The sequence below is a fragment of the Ruditapes philippinarum genome, unplaced genomic scaffold (genome assembly GCF_026571515.1).
Source record: "Ruditapes philippinarum isolate M1 unplaced genomic scaffold, ASM2657151v2 ctg1873_1_1_1_1, whole genome shotgun sequence".
Classification (NCBI taxonomy): domain Eukaryota; kingdom Metazoa; phylum Mollusca; class Bivalvia; order Venerida; family Veneridae; genus Ruditapes; species Ruditapes philippinarum.
In genome coordinates this window covers 113,928-136,181 of record NW_026862884.1, presented here as the reverse complement: position 1 = coordinate 136,181, position 22,254 = coordinate 113,928, and the positions used below count along the sequence as shown (strand labels likewise).

Sequence of the window (22,254 nt, the reverse complement as noted above, 5' to 3'; positions counted from 1 at the left end):
CTCTTACTATTGTGTTCAAGTCATCATTTTCTGTGTATTCTTTCTATTGTGTTCTATGTCCGCATTCTGTGTTGTCTTACTATTGTGTTCAAGTCATCCATTCTGTGTTGTCTTATTATTGTGTTCAAGTCATCCATTCTGTGTATTCCTACTATTGTGTTCAAGTCATCCATTCTGTGTCTTCTTTCTATTGTGTTCAAGTCATCCATTCTGTGTATCTTACTATTGTGTTCAAGTTATGCATTATGTGTAGTCTTACTATTGTGTTCAATTCATCCATTATGTGTATTCCTACTATTGTGTTCAAGTCACCCATTCTGTGTTTTCCTTCTTTTGGGTTCAAGTCATCCATTCTGTGTATTCCTACTATTGTGTTCAAGTCATCCATTCTGTGTATTCTTACTATTGTGTTCAAGTCTTCTATTCTGTATATTCTTACTATTGTAAGAGTCATCATTTTCTGTGTATTCTCTCTATTGTGTTCTATGTCTGCATTCTGTGTAGTTTTTACTATTGTGTTCAAGTCATCCATTCTGTGTATTCCTACTATTGTGTTCAAGTCTTCCATTCTGTGTATTCTTACTATTGTGTTAGAGTCATCATTTTCTGTGTATTCTTTCTATTGTGTTCTATGTCTGCATTCTGTGTTGTCTTACTATTGTGTTCAAGTCATCCATTCTGTGTTGTCTTATTATTGTGTTCAAGTCATCCATTCTGTGTATTCCTACTATTGTGTTGAAGTCATCATTTTCTGGGTATTCTTTCTATTGTGTTCTATGTCTGCATTCTGTTTGTTTTTACTATTGTGTTCAAGTCATCCATTCTGTGTAGTCTTACTATTGTGTTCGAGTCATCAATTCTGTGTAGTCTTTCTATTGTGTTCAAGGTCTTTATCCAAATTTTAACGGAAAAGGCCGAGAAGATGTGATTGACTTTATACAAGATGAAGCAGAAAAAATCTGATATAAAAAAAATCCATACTGTTTTAAGAATAAGTGGCCATTTTGATGTATGGATAACTTAAATATGCATGAACTATGAGTACATTTTTAGAAGAATTTATTTAACTTCTTGAAGCAGCAAGTCTCTAGCTAATTGTGTAATTTTATTATACCCCCAAAAACGAAGTTTGGGGGGGTATATAGGAGTCACCCGGTGGTCGGTCGGGCGGTCGGTCGGTCGGTCGGTCCAGACGTCCGTTGCATTTTCCTTGTCCGGACCATAACTTGAAGACTAATGGTTGGAATTTAATATAACTACATACAATGGTCAAGCACATTGAGAGGAAGTGCAGTGCACAAGAACCATAACTCTATCTTGACTAATTACAGAGTTATTGCCCTTTGTTACTTTTCCTTGTCCGGGGCATAACTTGAACACTACTGGTTGGAATTCAAAACAACTTCATACAATTGTCAAACACATTAAGGGGAAGTGCAGTGCACAAGAACCGTAACTCTATCTAAAGTAATTACAGAGTTATTGCCCTTTGTTACTTTTCCATTGCTTTCTTTTGTCCGGACCATAACTTGAAGACTAATGGTTGGAATTCAATATAACTACATACAATGGTCAAGCACATTGAGAGGAAGTGCAGTGCACAAGAACCATAACTCTGTCTTGACTAATTACAGAGTTATTGCCCTTTGTTACTTTTCCTTGTCTGGGGCATAACTTGAAAATTACTGGTTGGAATTCAAAACAACTGCATACAATTGTCAAACACAGTAAGGGAAAGTGCAGTGCATAAGAACGATAACTCTATCTAAAGTAATAACAGAGTTATTGCCCTTTGTTACTTTTCCATTGCTTTCTTTTGTCCGGAGTATAACTTGAAGACTAATTGTTGGAATTCATTATAACTTCATACAATGGTCAAGCACATTGAGAGGAAGTGCAGTGTACAGGAACCATAACTCCATCTTGACTAATTACAGAGTTTCTGCCCTTTGTTACTTTTCCATTGCTTTTTTTTGTCCGGAGCATAACTTGAAGACTAATGGTTGGAATTCAATATAACTTCATACAATGGTCAAGCACATTGAGAGGAAGTGCAGTGCACACGAACCATAACTCCATCTTGACAAATTACAGAGTTATTGCCCTTTGTTACTTTTCCTTGTCCAGAGCATAACTTGAAAACTACTGTTTGGAATTCAATACAACTTCATACAGTTGTCAAGGACATTAAAAGGAAGTGCAGTGCATAAGAGCCATAACTCCATTTTGACAAAATACAGAGTTACTGCCCTTTGATACTTTTCCTTGTCTGGAGCATAACTTAAAACGTACTGGTTGAAATTCAAAACAACTTCATACAATGGTCAAGCACAAAAAGAGGGAGGAAGTGCAGTGCACAAGAACTATAACTCCATCTTCAGTATTTATAGAGTTATTGCCCTTTGTTCCTTTTCTTTGTATTTCTGGACTTATTACAGAGTAATTCAATAAAACTTCTTCAATGGTCAACCACATTGAAAGGAAATGCAATATACTAGAACCACAACTATCTTTAATTGCCCACAACAATAACTCTATATTTCAATTCTTTTACAAGGTATTCTGTTACTAGTAACATCCTCATTTCCGAAGCAGTCTTGTGGGGGTATTAATCACATTTAGTGATAGTTCTAGTTTTTATGAAAATTAAAATTTTGTAAAGTGTACACATTCAGTTAAAGCATGTATAATCCACACAAATTACCTGTAACTATTGTTTTCCATTTCTTGGCTTTTGGTTGTACTTTAAAAGATGTTTTGACTGTTATGTAATCAGTAGTTGCACCTCTACTATTTTGTTGTTATGTACTTAATAATTTTTATGCCACCGCAGCATCTGCGATGCGGTGGCATATAGCGATTCACCTGTGTGTGTGTTTGTTTGTGTGTGTGTGTGTTATATAGATTATATAGTGAACTTAAAAAATCTTCTTGTGAAAAACCACTTGTCCAATTTCAACAAAACTTGGCAGGATTGATCCTTGGGTGAAGGGCTTCCAAAGTTGTTCAAAGAATTTAATTCCATGCAGAAATCTGGTTGCCATGGTAACCAAAAGGAATTATAAGAATAAATTTAAAAAATCTTCTTGTAAAGACCCAAAAGGCCTATAGCTTAGATATTTTGCATAAGGCATTGTCTGGTAGACCTCTACCAAGATTGTTCAAATTATAACCCTGGGGTCAAAATCGGCCCGCCCCGGGGGTCATTGATTTTCACTATATGTACATATAGTAAAAACTTAAAATACCTTCTTGTAAAGACCCAAAAGGCCTAAACCTTAGATATTTTGCATAAGGCATTGTCTGATAGACCATTACCAAGATTGTTCAAATTATAGCCCTGGGGTCAAAATCGGCCCCGCCCCGGGGGTCATTGATTTTCACTATATGTACATATAGTAAAAACTTAAAATACCTTCTTGTAAAGACCCAAAAGGCCTAGAGCTTAGATATTTTGCATAAGGCATTGTCTGGTAGACCTCTATTCAGATTGTTCAAATTATAGCCCTGGGGTCAAAATCGGCCCTGCCCCGGGGGTCATTGGTTTTCCTTATATGTATATAGTAAAAACTTTATAGTAAAAAAATTTCTTCTAGCAATTGACAAATGCTAGAGGTTAGATATTTTGCATGAAACATTGTGAAGTGAACTTCAGCCCTGGGGTCAAAATTGCCCCTGCCCCGGGGGTCATTGATTTTCAATATATACATACATGTATAGTAAAAAATCAAAAAATCTTATTGTCTGAAGGTACAAGGCTTAGAGCTTGAATATTTGTTATCCCCCGCCGATGGAATCGGGAGGGGGATATAGTTTTGGCGTTGTCCGTCCGTCCTTCCGTCCATCCGTCCGTCCGAATTTCGTTTCCGGAGTAGTTCTCTGCAACTACTGGCTGGAATTCAACGAAACTTTATGGGAATCATCAATATCAAGAGGAGATGCGCATATCGTCGGCTTGTTCCGGTCCGACCCTTTAACTCAGAGTTATAGCCCTTGATTAGTTATGTAGTATGCATATAGAGTAAAAAATCGTTTCCGGAGTAGTTCTCTGCAACTACTGGCTGGAATTCAACGAAACTTTATGGGAACCTTCAATACCAAGAGGAGATGCGCATATCGTCGGCTTGTTCCGGTCAGACACTTTAACTCAGAGTTATGGCCCTTGATTAGTTATGCAGGAGTCATTGATTTTCACTATGTACATATAGTAAAAAAAAAAAAATTTGTCTGAAGGTACAAGGCATAGAGCTTTGATGTTTGCTATATAATATCATCTATGGGTTCTCTACTAAAGTTGTTTTAATTATGCCCCTAGTGTTAAAATTGGCTCGCCCAGGGGCAGTGATTCTCATTATGTTCACATAGTAAAAACAGAAAATAAAACAAATCTTTTCTGAATGGGAGAAAGCTACAGCTTAGATATTTGACTTGAAATGTTGTTTGGTGGACCTGTATCAAGATTGTTTTGAATTAAACCCTTGGGTCCAAAATTTTGCCTTGCCCAAGGGGACAGTGACCTACTTTCTTGTCCTTTGATGTACAGCAATGAAATTTTGACCATGTGCACAGTTTTAGTTGTAAAATTGAACTTTGATATCAGGTGACCTAGATTTTGATGATGTGACCTACTTTCTTGTCCTTTTATGTACAGCTATAAAATTTGAACCATGTGTACAGATTAAGATGTTAAGTGAACTTTGATTTCAGCTGACCTAGATTTTGACAAAAGTGTCTTACTGTGTTGTCCTTTGATGTAGTCATGAAATTTAGGCTGTGTAAATATGACCATCAAATTCACTAGACTCAAGTGCATTGATATATTCCTACTCTGATCTTTTATTGAGTTAACAACAGATTTAACCACTAATCTGATAATAAGAATTAGATAGGTCAGGGATCTATGCATTATGACAATCTTCAAAATTGTATAGAAACAAAAAAAAATCTGTTTTTACACTACTATTTAGTGTTGTATTAATGCGGTGGCATAGCATTTTTCTCAAATGCAATCTTGTTAAGTTTGAGTCACAGTGAGTCAGTGTGATTCTGGTTGTACTTTACTAAGCTTCAAAAGTACATTTAATGCTGTACCATGCCGCATTAGAATTGTTGCTAACATTAGATGAATCATGATAAAAAGTTTTCAGTTCTATATCGGTCTGTATTAAATATGACTTGTGTACAATGATAAAGTCAAACCTGCATTGGGATACTAATAGTTTTAATGATTTGTTACCGATCCGATATGGGATAAAATAGTGTTCTTTAGAAAACCATATCGTAGTGAGACTGATGGGGGAGGTCCAATATGATTTTCCACATAAATATCCAGTCTCGGGTTATTTACTTATCCTGTAGCAATATTTTTATGACTTTGAATTTTGGTTTTGCCCAATATATTTTGGAAGCTATTTTTAGGATATGCTCACTATGTGGTTTAGAAATGTCCAATAAAGAAGAGTACTTTTTAGAAGGGATAGAAAATATCACAGTACTAGTTTTCTTTACCACTTAACATACATTTAGGTCAGTGTTGCATCGCAGAATGACTAAACATACATTTAGGTCAGTGTTGCATCGCAGAATGACTAAACATACATTTAGGTCAGTGTTGCATCGCAGGATGAGTAAACTGTTGTTGTATCACTAGTATAGAATACTTAAATTATATTTTTTTTATTGCAGATAATGTAGAGGTAGCCTATCTAAAGGGTGTAACAAAGGATGACCTCATTAGATTTTATAAAGTAAGTTGATAGTTAATTTTAAATCTAATAATTGTATTTACAATTAAACAAGGTACAGCATAGTAGATCTATATGATTTGGATACATAATGCATGTAAATCAACATCACATTTAATCCCTTCAAATTTTTGATTACCCAGTGTTTGTTACCTTTTCAAGTTGACAAAATGATAACTGTTTCATGGTTCATAAGAATATGTAATTAATTATTTGAATTTATGATAAAATTAAAATTCTTGGGCAGATAACTAGGTAAAAAGATTTCTGATCCCCTAATTTTATTTTGGCTAAAACTGTTCCTTTTACTATATTCTAAGATCATGCAAAGTTTGAAACAATTTTTATTTTTTCTATATTTTGAAATGAAAACTAGAGCAAATATTTTGATATTTAAGCATCTAAATAAGACCCATCTATAGTGATATAATTATGATGATGAGCAGCCAAACAAGAGAAGTCCTCATGAATATGAATTCACAAAAAAATCCAAGAAATGGAATTAATGAAACTCTATACCTTAACATTTTGGAGAGCTGTTTAAAGTTTGATAGTTTGGTTGTTCAAAGAAAATTGGGACTATTCAACTTACCCTGATTTCTGTGTTTGCATTGGTTTAACAATTTGTAAAAGTTTTGCCTGTAACTTAATAATTGTCATAAGCAGACCTTCACCAAGGTCTGAAAGTCTAGTAATATAAAATTTTAGACTCTTCAAAAGATCAATAATATTGGTGCACTTGAATCAGAATAATATTTTTTAAAAAGATAAGTAAAGATGCTAAAGAAGCTATCCGGTTACCTAAAGGACATAAATGAGCCGCGTCACGACAAAACCAACATAGTGCGTTTGCGACCAGCATGGATCCAGACCAGCCTATGCATCCACGCAGTCTGATCAGGATCCATGCTGTTCGCTGTCAGTTTCTCCACTTGTAATAGAGTTGGTAAGCGAACAGCATAGATCCTGATCGGACTGCATGGATGCACAGGCTGGTCTGGATCCATGCTGGTTGCAAACGCATTATGTTGGTTTTTGTCCTGACGAGGCTCAAATGTCTGTGGTTCTACTCAGATGACCACTCTTACCTGAAATAATGCACTATGAGGCCCTTGAGATCTGCCTCTATTAGTAAAGCTGGAAAGATGTCATATGACAATATGACCTAAAATTCAACTTAAAATGTATGTAATTAAGTTTATTTATATTCGCCACCAGTTGCCCATATTAGGCGAGTCCTCCAGAAGAGTATTAGTCATTTTAGATTTTTGGAGCATAGTGCAAGAAAATACAAATACAGAAAGATGCCCCAATTCCAGAAGCTTCTCCTGGTTCTTTAGCATGCCAAGTGATTAAGCACTCATACACGGGACCTCGATTTAAAGTCTCATCCGAAAGACTGATTAGTAATTTTAGTTGGCAAGCCCGGGAATCAAACCCGCAATGTCGAGATTACAAGTCTCGCACTCTTACCGATTGAGCTATGCGGGCTGGCTGACAACTAAAAAGAAATAAACAACAGGTTTTAAAGGCATGACATAGTCTAATAAAACTGTACTTTACATAGTCTTATAAAACTGTACTTTTACATAGTCTAATAAAACTGAAGAAAAAGTCTTTGTAATATCTTTATAAGAAATTATTCAGTCACTTTGAACTTTAAAATGATCATATAAACTTATTATCATATGGCAAATGTTGTTACTAACATTTCATTTTCAGTTGTAAATTAGTTTCAAAAGGTCATTTCAAAGGTCATTTATTTTGTTTTATTAAATATAAAAAGTCCAAAGTTCATAAGAACTAGTTATATATTATCAAGATTGGAAATAAATTCATAAGAAGTTTCAATTTTGTTAGAAAGACTGTAAAAACTGAAATATGAACGTTTAATAGATGTCATAAATACACAGAAAAGGATAGAATAGACATACCAATACGCTATCAAAGAATATGACTTTGTGCTCTTGTCTATTTTTGAAATACAATTAACTAAATACTACATGTACTACATTTTATGAACAGTCATTGGATATTTCCTGCCATTTACATGTGCATGTACTTTTACAACTGCTATTTAACATTTCTTTAGAAAGTTCACCCTAGGGTATAAATAGACAGCGGAAAAAGTAATTAGTAAAAATAGCTAGAGAAATGTTCAAGCATCACATCTCTGCTCTTGTAGAAAAAACACATTATCAACATGAATACCATAAAATTCCTATTTAACGCCCCCTGGGGGGCTCAACATTTTACCAAAGCCGGGCTATTATTAAAACACAATTTTTCAAAATCCAAAAAATTATTGTAAATACATTTAATGTAAGCAAGTGTTGGTAATAAAATTTAAAAAAGTTTTTTAGGTTTATATGGGAAACTTTTGTGTTTACTATAAAAAAAAAGGCTTCTAAAGGATTTGAATAAAATCATGGTTTTTACTCATGATCATGAGTTCAGCACTGATGAGTAGAATTTTTCCTTATCAAAAAGCCTTTGGGGGGGCCTTTATTAGAGGAGGGGTGTTTAATATGAATTTTACGATAGGTTATATATTATTTAGTTTATATTGACTTGTATAGGAAAACACATTAAGTCCTCCAGCATGAAACACAATTGCCGAGAGCTTAGATACTAAGACTAGTGGATCTCTACTTAAGTTACAAATTCATACCCCTGGAGTCTAAAATGCTTCCCTCCCTTGGGGAGAGCTTAGTGTACATAGACTTACATAGTAATTATATCCGGAAAAATCTCCTTTGTAATTGCAATACAAACAACTGAAATACTTTAACTATTAATCTGATGGTATAAAAACAAATGGGCCAATCTGATCTAATCATAATACTGATAATCATTGCTAGAATGATCTAAGGCCATTGTGGCACTCTTTTTATTTTCATAAAGGATTTACCTTGCTTTAAAAGTGAATTTTAATATCACTTTATGACAAAAATACTGTCATTAAGCAGCCATAAGTATAAATCTTGATATGCAATCTGGCCTTGTACTATAATACTGGTGGGCTTATAAAGCTCAAAATAAAACTTTTGAATTGAAATAAATATTTATGAACTCAAGTGTTGGTGTAGTTATTTAAACTATTTAATTTTTCAGGACTATATTGCATATAATGCACCAAAACGACACAAGTTATCTGTCCATATATTGTCTGCTGCACCAAAAGAAGAAAATGGTGCCGGTGACCAGGTGGAAACTGTTAATGTTGAACTTCAGGGACCAGATATACAGCTTCCTAAAGTAAGTCTTACATGTTGTACTGTTATATATTATTAATATAATATGAGCTGCGTCACGATACAACCAACATAATGGGTTTGCAACCAGCATGGATCCAGACCAGCCTGCGCTTCCACGCTGTCTGATCTGGATCCATGCTGTTCGCTTACAGACCCTATAACAAGTAGAAAAACTAATAGCGAACAGCATGGATCCTGATCAGACTGCGCGGATGTGCAGGCTGGTCTGGATCCATGCTGGTCGCAAACACATTATGTTGGTTTTGTCATAACGCGGCTCATATAGAGCTTCCATCAATAGAAACAATAATGATGTATCATCCATATTGTTGTGTTGTCAATCAATAATCAATACACGTTTTTAAAAAAGCAATTTATTTTGAGTAATTAAGTAAAGGTCTAGAAATAAGGAAAATTTACCCAAAACAAATACAGAACTCAGAAGCAGGTGTTCATGTCTAACACTATGCTGTTGTTATTTAGTGGAAATATTACATAACAGTGATCACAAAAAATAGTTTTGAAAAAAACATTCAATGGGGATTTATAAACAAGACACTGAACAGAACATGTATTTTACTGAAATCATTTAAACAGGTGAGAAACTGAATGACAGACAAAAAATTATGGGTATTTATTGATATCTCGATGTTTTGTTTATATTTGTCATCCGATATTGATATAGCATTGATATACTTCATGTACTTTGCACTGAATCAATGACAGCTCTAGTAATATAGGTTGTGATGCTTGGTGTTGTTATCAAATCTGATCTAGAAGTCTGGACTGAAAATCTACAAATCAAACATGAAAGATGTATTCATGGTATTGGGGAAAGAAATTTATTGTCACAAAAAATCTTAGTATAAAATAATTGTATGCAAAATCATATGACACTTTTGCCTAGGTGTAGTGCACACACAAAAAAGTGTTGTAGTATATTTTATGAAGTGTAAAATAATCGTCCATCTGTTATAGTAGGTCCTTTGAGTTTTGAAATTACCATGACAAATACATTTATATTTTATTATCAAATTACTGGCATAAAAGGGGTCAATTGTCTTCTTATACAGAGGTCATTTTCTTATAATGATTGTCAATAAAATTATTGTGTATTTTTTTTAAAGTATGTTCAGTTACATGTAGTTCAATAAACATTGTACATGTATGCATGGTCAATAGCAAATAAAATATCACATCTTTTATATATATTTTTTAAATATTTTACCACATTTAAATATTGAAGTTTACATGTTCCTCCTTTATTACGTATCTTAATTAATGAAAAAAAGTTGAAAAATTGTTAAGAATTTGATTCAGTAGTTGAAAAAGAGAACAGCATTGAATCAAAATTATAGTTCTTTACTAAAGGCTTTTTTTTTGCATACTTCACAATTATTGGCAAATCGAAAATGAAATGTATAAAGACCATGCTCTTTTCATAGAGAAAAAAGGAAAAGAATGAGAGTGCGGATGTAGACAATATCCTGCTGTTAGTATAGGTTGATTAATGAATTCCATTTCTAGAACCATGTCTGACTGGCCTGTTATTATTCATTTGTCTTTCCATAATTGTGGAAACATATTTACTATTTCTGGACAAGATGTCACCAGAGTGATCACTTTAGTGCAAAATCGTTTTAAGTTGATCGTAAAGAAAGTAGGAGATATAGCAGTTTTGCTTGAAACTCGTGAATGATAGATTTCTAATGACTCCTACAGGGACTGTTATATTTCCGTTGCCTCTGATTTGTTTTAATGCTTTGTCCTTTAATGGCGTGACAGGCACTGTTTAAAACAGGAGAAAATTTCTCTTCTGTATTCTCAATGGTATTGGAAGCGAATTCCACTCTGATATCTACAGAGTTTTCCATAAAAATGAATGGAAATGATTAATGACTTAATCCTGGTATTTGAATGGTTTAATTGTTTATTTGAAAGATTAATGCTTTTTAAATGAATAAATGGTCTTACAGGGTTTTTTTTTGCCAGTCAGCGTATTTGTAACAGAGCTCAATCAGCTGAAATTGAAGGTATATTATTTATGACATGATGCCAGTGTTTACCTTTTACGGACCTTTAATATTTGGTCTCTAATTCAGGATGAGTGGTTCAAGTTTCCTGAGTTATTCACTTTTTATCATGGTATTGTATAATAATGTGTGTTAGTGTTTTGAAAGTGACATCAAGGAGTATTCCATCTGTGTTATCAACAATCTTGTTGTAATTATTTATAGCCATATTTATATTTATTTTCTTTTTGCGTTTTATTTTCAGCCAATCATTGTGGAGGATGTAAATGCATTCAAAAGGGACATGGCATTGTACCCACTCGCCAAACCATTCATAGACCTGCAGACAGCTAGATCTAAACTGTGATATTGAAATAAATCTTTAGCTTAATCTACTAAAATTTTGCTTCTGAAAAATTTAACAATTCTTCCAAAATATTGTCCCTTACAATTTAAAAAAAAAAAAAAAAAGAAATTAAAAATCATGGAGATAATATTTTGTAGATATGAAGAACAATTTGGTTGTTAAATGATTTATTAAAAATTGTTTGTTGTATTTTATTGAAATGATATGTTTTTAATTAAGCTCAAATTTTGAAATCAAATATCAGACACCAAAAGTTGTCTACCAACTTTTTTAAAAATTGAATTTCACCCAATAATGCACATATTTCTTATTGTGATTTGAACTGTAATTTATTGTTGCTCTTTTAATACTTGTATAATTTATGGTTAGTTGATATGCACTGATGGTGAATAATATCTGTAAAGAACGTCTCCCTTGAAACAATTGTATGACAGTTAAATGGCCTAACTTGAAATAAATATTCCTTCATTTGCTACCTAAGATTGGCTTGTTCAGGCCTTGTTTTTTTTTCAGAGGTCATAACGATACATGTTTCTCATTGTTTTTGTTTTTTTCTTCACTCGGAAATGTCTCACTAAATTTATAAGATATTTTTACAACATAACATAATTTATTATGGCATTTTAGTTATGTCTTAATTAGTCAGATTATTTTAGATGATAGTCAATTAGACTTTACCATGTGCTTTGATAAAATTCATCAATATTTTACCGGGCATTTTTATATATGAGTTATAAATATTTAGATATATTGTTTTTTCTTTTATTTTTTAAGACACTATAAATGGTAAACATGAATTTCAAAAACGAGCTTGAATTCTTTAATATTTGATTAATTAGAAAATATAAGTGTGATAACCGCGAGTTATCAAAAGATAAAAGAGAAATATAATGAATTTATAATTATAATGGGAGATGTAGTAAAAGACGTTATGTAATGAATGTATAACTCATATCATTATAGCATGTTAAATCTTTTGTTAAAGCCACACTATGCATAAAAAATCCGTATCTTTTAATAATTCTTTAGAACTGTCAACCTTCAGTTAAAAATGTTTTAAGTATGGATTTAGAGCATTTTAGATGTTTAACAACTGAAGAAGTAGCATGGAATGCGCATTTATGTGTCATAAAGGTTGCAAAATGTAAACAAAAGTAGTATTTTGACTTGCATATAAAAAATAATTCACTATATTTATACCAATTGCTAATATAGCAACAGAAGCAAATTGTAGTTCATGTATATGGCAATGAGTAACGTTTTGGAAATTGTAACCAAAAAATAGATAGAAATAAAATGGTAGCATATCTGAGGCATAATGGATGGGCCTTTTAACCTGTAGAAATAAGCAATGTTTATACTTGTCACTGAAGGAAACAAACAATAGGATAGGTTTCTATCATGGGAGGGGGCTTACTTGTAATTAGGGTTTAAACCTTATCTCGCTGATGGCAACTGAATCTACCCATGCTTCTAGTGAAGATCAAGATTAGCCATCACAGACTGGTCAATGTCTGCACAGTTTGTAATTCAGTCAAAACATGTTTTGAAATTTTCTGTAAAACTGAAAACGGTTCCTAGATTGAAAAAAAAAAGCGAGAGAAAATTGTCATGCCGATTGAAGATATATATTAAATTAAGGGTTTAAACAGTACTGAGATGAGCAGATTTCATTTAAAGCACCCATCCTGAAATCTTACAGAAGGTTGTGAGTTCTAATAAGGTGCCACACCATTCATATAATATACATATATAAGGAACACTCCTTGTTAAATAATTTTAAGGAAATGATGGTTTGTACTTCACTTCAGTGTTGTTTTATTTTTCTGGTCCGTCGGGATAATTGATGCCAGCACTATAAAGTGTTGAGAATTGAGTACCGCTCAAGCCGGTGCTAGGGGGCGTGAGGGATGTTTTTAATTTAATCTTAATAGGATACATTTATATGTTTTATTTTTTATATACGGAGAGATATTTTGGGTCGCCATATTCTTCTTCATAGTGATCACAATATGGCCAAAATTAATTTAAATAGTATTCTTTTTGTATTTTTTTCTTTGAAAATATTGCCATAAAGTTTACAATTGATGTACATGTGTTGTTGTTATTATTATGATGGACAACTATTTTCTCTTTGCTTTCTTATTTTTCAGCGGCTTTTACATCAAATATCAAATTATGATTTCTTTATTTTTTTAGCGGCTTTTATGTCAAATACCAAATTATGATTACTGAGTATTTCCTATCCAAATTTCAACTTTGCCTGTGTTGTTAATACTTACATTTAATGTGTTATGGTTTACTTACATTTTATGTGTCATGGTTGTTTTTCACATTGATTTTCTTTGTTATGAAGTCCTTGTGTTTAATGAGTTGTTGATCTTTGCCATAGGTTGAAATGCTAACTTGTCCTAATGACTTCTTTTTGCTGAACAATTAAGGTCATGGGCATAGGTACCTAACTTTTTACCACTATATATTCAAATCTTGTAAAAGAATATTAATTTATATCATAACGGGTTACAATTTATTTTGGTGACAAGGGCTGTTTGCTTATCCCTAAAATAATATTGATAGTGTTGTGTAACATCTTCTTCCACCAGTAAAGCTAATATGTCTTTATTTAACATTTACAATGTCACTTAAAATTGATCTCTCCTATCTCACACTATGTTGTGTAAATGTACTTCTTAAACAGGTCGAAAACCGAGTCTGTGATTTTCAACAATTTGTTTTCTTTATTCCTTGCTCAATAAGGGATGTATCATTTCCAGAAATTTCATACTCATAAATTATCTCCCGGACAGACGCCCTATTTCCGGGACTTTCCGGGCGTCCGGGACGTTATGGCATGTATGCAGTCATAACAGCAGATGTTAAATTCTTTATTGCAACTGTGAAAAGATGCCCATCACTTCACCTCAGTTTATATATATATTTTATGTCCTGTACTTTAAGAGTTGATTATTCAATACAGATTAAGCCGGCTCTAGTTTGTGAGAAATATTGCATTTTTAATGAACAGAATAATTAAAATCGAGTAAGCAATTTTAAATTAATTGTTTTGTGTGTTCATTGCTCTATATGGATCTCCAGTTCCCAAAATCTTTCTGAAACTTTTAGTTGTCTTGGGAAGTTCACATTTTATTAATGAGTGGTCAAATGTTTTACATTTTTATCTTAGGATTATGCTGATTTTCTTAACACTTCATTCATATCTCTTTTTTAGATAAATCTTTGTTTACAATGTCAGATAAAATCATTTAATTATTAATAATACGATATATATTTTAGAATATTTTCTTTTGTTTTTGTAGAAATACCATGTGTTAGAAAAAAAAACCTTTACTTTATGAAAATAATAAATTTTATGCACTGGCAATGCATTTCATTATTGTTGTTATTGTTGTTGTTTTTCACCATAATACCTCTCCTCAGAAGTGCATAATTGATTTGTGACGGCCGTTAATTTTCATTTATTTACCATTACCTTTATAGATTTTGATCGAGATATAAAAAAGGCAACAAGACGTTATCTGTTAAAAATCATGGAAGGCCAGTGGCATGCATTACCAGTCTGAATTTATAAAGGCTATTCCTCTGTACTATTAAATGATATGAATATCGCGATATACCACTGTCGATATATGTTATAACAAAACAACATATCTGGAGGGGAGTGGCAGCTTAAATAAATTTTGTAAATTGAAAGAAACAATTTAAAATGAACCAATTGTTGAAATAAGCCCAAACCGAACATGATTCATATTTAGTTAGGTCTTATTATATATCTTCATTTAGCCCAAATAAAGTTGGCTTTGGTCTTATTAACAATTGATCCTGGAAAATCTTTAGAATTAAATTTAAGTCTGCCAAAAAATATAAAAAGACTGTCCAACTCTTTTTTTTTTAAATTGAATGTTATTGCTAAATTCCGATGGATATTTACAGAAATTTCCTTGGTCAATGTGAGTCATTTATCGTGAAGCAATATATGGAATTATGGCAAAATGTAAACTTATTTTGACTTTCACCTTTTCACTCACTATATACCCTTGGATGGGCATAATGTCACTTTAAAAACAACTTCTTACTACAAAGAAATTGTTGATCAATAAACCTGGTACATTTTTATGGCATTCTGAATAACAAATAGCAAAGTTCACGGGCAACAAAAGCTAAAATAAATGTACTTTAAAAAAAAAAACATTTATAAACCAGTGTATTGCTCAGCATCAGTTTTAATATCATCAAGCATCTTTGAAATCCGTTAACTTTAAAATAATGTTTGTATTGGGCCTTATTAGAAACACCAGGAGTAAAAATTAGAATCACGATTGCTGAAACTCGATTTTAATATTTGTGCAATATTCTTGCTTTTGGTAATGCTAGGCCATGTCCTTGTATTCAATTTAAATGTTAAATCTAGTAGTAGTAAGATATGTCCTCTTAACGTTATCACAATAGAGATAAATCGATATTTTTAGACACAATAATGCTTTGATCCCAGATAGAACTCTCTTTTTTCAACTATATTTACAACCAGAATAATCTTTAAATGATTCTGCGATTTTATAGTTATAACTCAATATTTCAATATAACTCAATATTTTAATGGAACTGTTAGAGATTGTGGATAGCAGACAGGAATTGTTTACCTGTATAGGTACGTCTGTTTGACCGACTTTCTTTCAAAATACCTGTTTGTCAAGCCTTGAACTGCCGCACACGTCGCTTGTTTGTTTGTCATCTAGTTTGCTTTAGTCTCCTGAAGTATTTTAAGATGGAAAAACAATCCCTGTGATAACTGATTGACCTTTTGTCTATTATTCAAAAATAGTAAAACAATCGGTGTGATAAAAGTTAATCAACCCGTTTACTTCATGGAACCCATGTTGTTTATTTTGATCTTTCACAGTTTAGGATTTTTTTTTTGTTGATTAATAATACAATGTATTTCCTTCTCTTTAAACGAACCATATTTCTTTAACATTACGTGTTTTGTGTATAATTGTGCCGAAATGAACAAAACGTCGTTTCCATTCCTTGGTACACCAAAACAACAAGAAGAAAATTGTCCATTACCTTGTACCTGAATTTATCAAATGAAACCGGCGAATGGTTAAGTATGAGACGTCTTTGCAACATCGAGAGATCCTGTTTAAAAATATGTTGGTTTTTTTTCTTTGTCTTACAAACACAGCTACCTTAGCTTGATACCAAAACGAATAAGAATTGGAAGTGTTGTTGGGTTAGCTGTAACTAATTTTATATATTTAAGTTTCGGCATGTGCGTCATTATATATAGAGAGCTTTGTTATTGTCATTCAACAAACGAGTTACAAATATTACAGGTGTTAAAGCATTTAAATTAAAAATACTATTTAAGAAGCAAACGCAGTTAGCATATAGTTATCAACATTTGTAAATTATGTTTAATGTCATTTAAAAAAAAAGACATTGAAAGCAAACTAGCCACTATTGTTACTAATGTTAAATGTGATATATATGTCACTTGATAATTTGCTTGCAACAAAATTAAATTGCCTCATTTTGTGCTCATTGTTAATAAATAAAGACAATCATAACGTTTGCGATACCCACGTGAATATATGTGTAGTAGAAATGTTAAATCATCTTAATTTATATGATATAGTCAGGAATTTTTATACAGACTTTGATTTATCAAACTGTTTGGAAACAGAAATGAAACAATCTTTAGCATTTGTTTACCTTTGTTATTTTTTATGTTGTAGTCATTTACAGTATACGAGTAGGAAGGTTGAACATTAAATAAACATAATTATAGACTTTGTTGTACTTTATGCACGGCCTGATTATTACGAGAATTTGTAAGCATTATATACTTGTCAGAACTGTTTTTACCATTAAATTCGAGCGATAAATGCTTTTAAACATTTAATATATGTTAAAGTTAAGATTATTGACAAAAAAATCTCACGAAAAAAAAATCAGCATGTAAAATGTTTTTATGAATGTAGTTGTTTTTCGTTTACTCTTTCATCTTATTTCCGGTTTTGCCCAACACTTTCCTGTGAAGTACGTGAGTAATTTGAACATACTCTAACTATGACACAGCATTATTTTTCGTTTTACCAAAATAGACCATATAAAGCATCACATATACAAGGATTGTCGGACAACCGCGGTTTCTTATTTTTGCCACCAGGTCCAAAACAACTTGCGGGAAATAAATGCATTATTATATAGCATTTAGAATATAAATTTGTAGAGAAAAACTATGGAAGGGTATTAACGCAAAAATTACATCTTGCTTTCTTACGTTACATCGTGCTTTCTAACTTGTACATCTTGCATTCTGACTTGTACATCTTGCATTCTGACTTTTACATCTTGCTTTCTTACATGCACATTATGCTTTCTGCTGTGTGCGTCTTGCTTAATTGTATGTTGATATCGTTATTTAACTATCAATAATTATAGTTATATATAACTTTAAATTACTTCTGTGACGTCATTCCTTTAGGTAGGTGTCCAATATTAACGTGTAAGTCCAATATTAATTGTGTATTAACACATTAATCACTGTTAATATGAAAGAAGCTTCAATGACCACAGGATTTTGTGGAAAATCATCAAAATTAGAGAAAGAATAAAAGATTAAATAAAATGTAAGTTAACACGAGTAATGCAACGTTTTTCCTTTGCCCATTACGTATTTTACAGAATTTTACTAAAAGAACAATAATATTGTTATCTGTCGATGATTTCTTTGCTCATTTCACGAATTCTATTTTCAAGCCTACTGGTTTTCGATCTCCAAGCTCTAAAAATCATATTACCGTTTACGCTTCCGTAGTGGAAGTCAGTTAAAATATGATTTTAATGGGATTGTTAATTCTTGCCTATTGTCCGTATTTTCTTTTTACATGTATTTTAATTGACAATTATGCTTGATTTGATTCATTGTATGTACGTACTGTTTCAGTAAGGTCAACTTTTCAAATAAGTGTAATGGTCAGCTTTTCAGATAGATGAAATTATAGAGAAAATAAATTCATCTTTTCAAAACAAAAGCTGTTATATTTGATTACATATATGTTTGACTTATATAAACGATTCCAGACCCCTGTGGTATGACAAATATCAATTCAAAAATAAGAAAATCTCATTTCGTTGCGTAAATATCCAAAATTAACCCTAATGGTCATTTTAACACAACATTTTACATCTGTGATAGCTGTAGTCATATGAAAAATAAAAATATCATTTTTAACACTTAATGGTCAGTAAAAATCCTTCATAAAAGTAATAAAATAGAGAAAATAAGAATCCATAAAGTCATCTCAGTCAAGCATTCAAAATATCCAAGATTTTACACAAATTTGAAAACTTTTATTTTTACTATTTCTTGTAAAAAATCTCCAATGTACAAATTTATGTAACTGTATGTGTGTAAATCCAACATATTGTGTAACTGGTTTATTTTGTGTATATCATCGTGTTCATGTACATAATTGGTCTTATTTCAAAACACGAAATTTTCATGCTTCGGACATTTTGTTATTTTAGAGGCTCCCTATAGGGTTTTGCATTTCTAGCACAAGATATATAATGTCTAATTTTTCGATGGATAACATGATATTTGATAGTAAAAGTAGTAATTTAAGTAAGATATAAGCCTCAAACTGACCAATAAGTAAAATATTGAATTCCCTTCGGCGCTACGCGCCTCATGAAATTCAATATTTGACATATTGGACAGTTTTCGGCTTATATCTACTACATATATTAGTTACTTTCGTTCTGTCGCTAGCGAAGCACGTCAAACGGCGCGTTGTCGTGCGGCGTGTTGTCGCCAAAGCGACAAGACGACAGTGCGACAACGCGCCGTTTGGTGCGTTCCGCTAGCGACAAGACGAAAAGATGATAACGATAAAGGTTGTGTTGTCGCTATCGACAACGCAACGCGCAAAGTGTACCAACTCAGCCACCATACATTATAAGCTATATCATTCTCGTATATGAAATACATGGAAAAATATATAAAATAATGATTATTAATAATTTAAAAAAATCTAAAAAAAAATCAATAAATTAAAAAGTAAAACAAAAATAGAATAATTTAATTCAAAGGGCTAATAAAAGTTTCACCCATTGTGGGATTTGAGCTTACGACCTTCCGCATGCGAAACAAGGACCTTAACCACTACTCTAACAGGCCATATGTTATTCCTGTTCGTGCGTTTTCGTATATGGCTTTATCCTGCCACCCCTGTGTACTTATAAATTAAGATTTCCCATTCTCGATCATAATTATTTGAATGCCGGATTCCGATGATTGCCGATAAAAGGTCATTGAATATTCAAATGTCTCAGGCCAATATTGGCCAACAATATTTCAATACTGAAAAGGTCAGAGTTGAGAAGCACGGCGGAAAATGCCGAATTTTCCCGCTTCAGAGATTACAGTCCACGTGATCATTTGAGCTAACAGTTCATTTTTGGTGGGAAACTCGCGCCGAGAAGACGTTCTTTGTTAATAGAGTAAGTGTGATGATATTTTACAACTTTTGTATTTGATTGTTTATATTGTTCTTTATGTATGCTATTTTTTCATGTACTCGCGATTTATAAAATATCTTTGAATATGTATGTTATTTCTGTAGTTAGTTATGAGTTGAGTTGAAGTGATTGTTGATGGCTGTTGTTATAAAATGTGATTCTGGCCAGGCTACGTGATGCGCCCGCGGTTTTTTGATATACTCGCGATTTATAAAAAATCTTTATGTAAGTTATTCCTGTACCCCCTGTAGTTGGTTATGTGTCGAGTTGAAGTTATTGTTGATGGTTGTTATAAAATGTGATTCTGGCCAGGCTACGTGATGTGCCTGCGGTTTTTTGATATACTCGCGATTTATAAAAAAAAAACCTTTATGTATGTTAATCCTGTACCCCCTGTAGTTGGTTATGTGTTGAGTTGAAATTATTGTTGATGGTTTGATATAAAATGTGATTTGGCCAGACTACGTGATGCGCCCGCGGTTTTCATTTACATACTCGCGATTTTTTTAAAAAAAATCTTTATATAATTTTGTTATCCCTATAGTTAGTAATGTGTTGAGTAGAATTTATTGTTGATGATTGTTATAAAATGTGATTTTGGCCAGACTACGTGATGCGCGCGCGTTTTTTTTTGATATACTTACGATTTACAAAAAAAAATCTTTATATACGTTATCCCTGAACCCCTGTAGTTATGTTTTGAGTTGAAGTTATTGTTGATGGTTGTTGTAATAAAATGTGATTCTGGCCAGGCTACGTGATCCGCCCGCGGTTTTTTGATATACTCGCGATTTATAAAAAATCTTTATGTAAGTTATCCCTGTACCCCCTGTAGTTAGTAATGTGTTGAGTTGAAGTGATTGTTGATGGTTGTTGTAATAAAATGTGATTCTGGCCAGGCAACGTGATCCGCCCGCGGTTTTTTTTATATACTCGCGATTTATAAAAAATCTTTATGTAAGTTATCCCTGTAGTAAGTAATGTGTTGAGTTGGAGTGATTGTTGATGGTTGTTGTAATAAAATGCGATTCTGGCCAGGCAACGTGATGCGCCCGCGGTTTTTTGATATACTCGCGATTTATAAAAAAATCTTTATGTAAGTTATCCCTGTAGTAAGTAATGTGTTGAATTTAAGTGATTGTTGATGGTTGTTGTTATAAAATGTGATTCTGGCCAGACTACGTGATGCGCCCGCGGTTTTTTGATATACTCGCGATTTATAATTTTTTTTTATGTAAGTTATCCCTGTACCCCCTGTAGTTGGTTATGTGTTGAGTTGAAGTTATTGTTGATGGTTGTTATGAAATGTGAGTTTGGCCAGACTACGTGATGTGCCTGCGGTTTTTTTAATACACTCGCGATTTATAAAAAATCTTTATATACGTTATCCCTGAACCCCTGTAGTTATGTGTTGAGTTGAAGTGATTGTTGAGGGTTGTTGTTATAAAATGTGATTCTGGCCAGACTACGTGATGCGCCCGCGATTTTTTTGATATACTCGCGATTTATAAAAAAAAATATGTAAGTTATCCCTGTACCCCCTGTAGTAAGTAATGTGTTGAGTTGAAGTGATTGTTGATGGTTGTTGTTATAAAATGTGATTTTGGCCAGACTACGTGATGCGCGCGCGTTTTTTGATATACTTACGATTTACAAAAAAAAATTTTATCTTTTCTTAATCACAGCAACTCGTTACACCTACAATACACGATATATATAACTATTATTTTTTGAGTGTTATAGACAAGTTTAATTAGTAGATCTATGTATTGTTAGCTGTGATATAATAAAATTGTAGTATAGGTCTGCCTTATGCGCGCATGTCTCGTATTATAGAAAGTTAATCAGTCTGGCGCAGAAATTGTATCTTTGTTGTACAATTTCCTACTCTGCCGGAATTCTAACTGAGGAAAACGGTCTTCTATGCAGGATACAAGATATCCATTTGTGTTTTACTTGAAGTTATTGTTGATGGTTGACTCGTTTGTTAATTAGTCAATGTTTAGAATGATCTGGAAATCGTCTATAGTTGCTGCGCGCCGCAGTGATTTGTTTCAATACTCATGAGTATTTCAACATTCCGCGCTACTCAGTTACTATCAGATTTGATGTGTTAATATCGTTATCTTTTATAGGTTTTGTGACCAATCAAAACTAATGATTATTTTTTAGTAAACATATGATTTATGTTTGAATATGCTTATTTTCACAGTAGTCTCAGTGGTATTTCTGGTTCTTTGCATTGGTGAAATAGCCATAGTACTTTAATTCTCGAGTTCGTATGCCCAGATCTAATTTGCCAGGCTTCTTAAATATTATTTTTTGTT

The 22,254-nt window shown here is 32.6% G+C and overlaps 1 protein-coding gene across 1 annotated transcript in view; it reads left to right on the top strand.

Annotated features, from left to right (window-relative positions):
- The window catches only part of LOC132720501 (insulin-degrading enzyme-like), a 53,493-nt gene extending 41,998 nt beyond the window's left edge, over positions 1-11,495 (top strand). The window contains 3 exon segments of the mRNA XM_060704657.1: positions 5,686-5,747; positions 8,859-9,002; positions 11,279-11,495. Coding sequence (XP_060560640.1) covers positions 5,686-5,747; positions 8,859-9,002; positions 11,279-11,380 — 308 coding nt within the window. The 3' untranslated portion in view covers positions 11,381-11,495.
- The last annotated feature ends 10,759 nt before the right edge of the window (positions 11,496-22,254 follow it).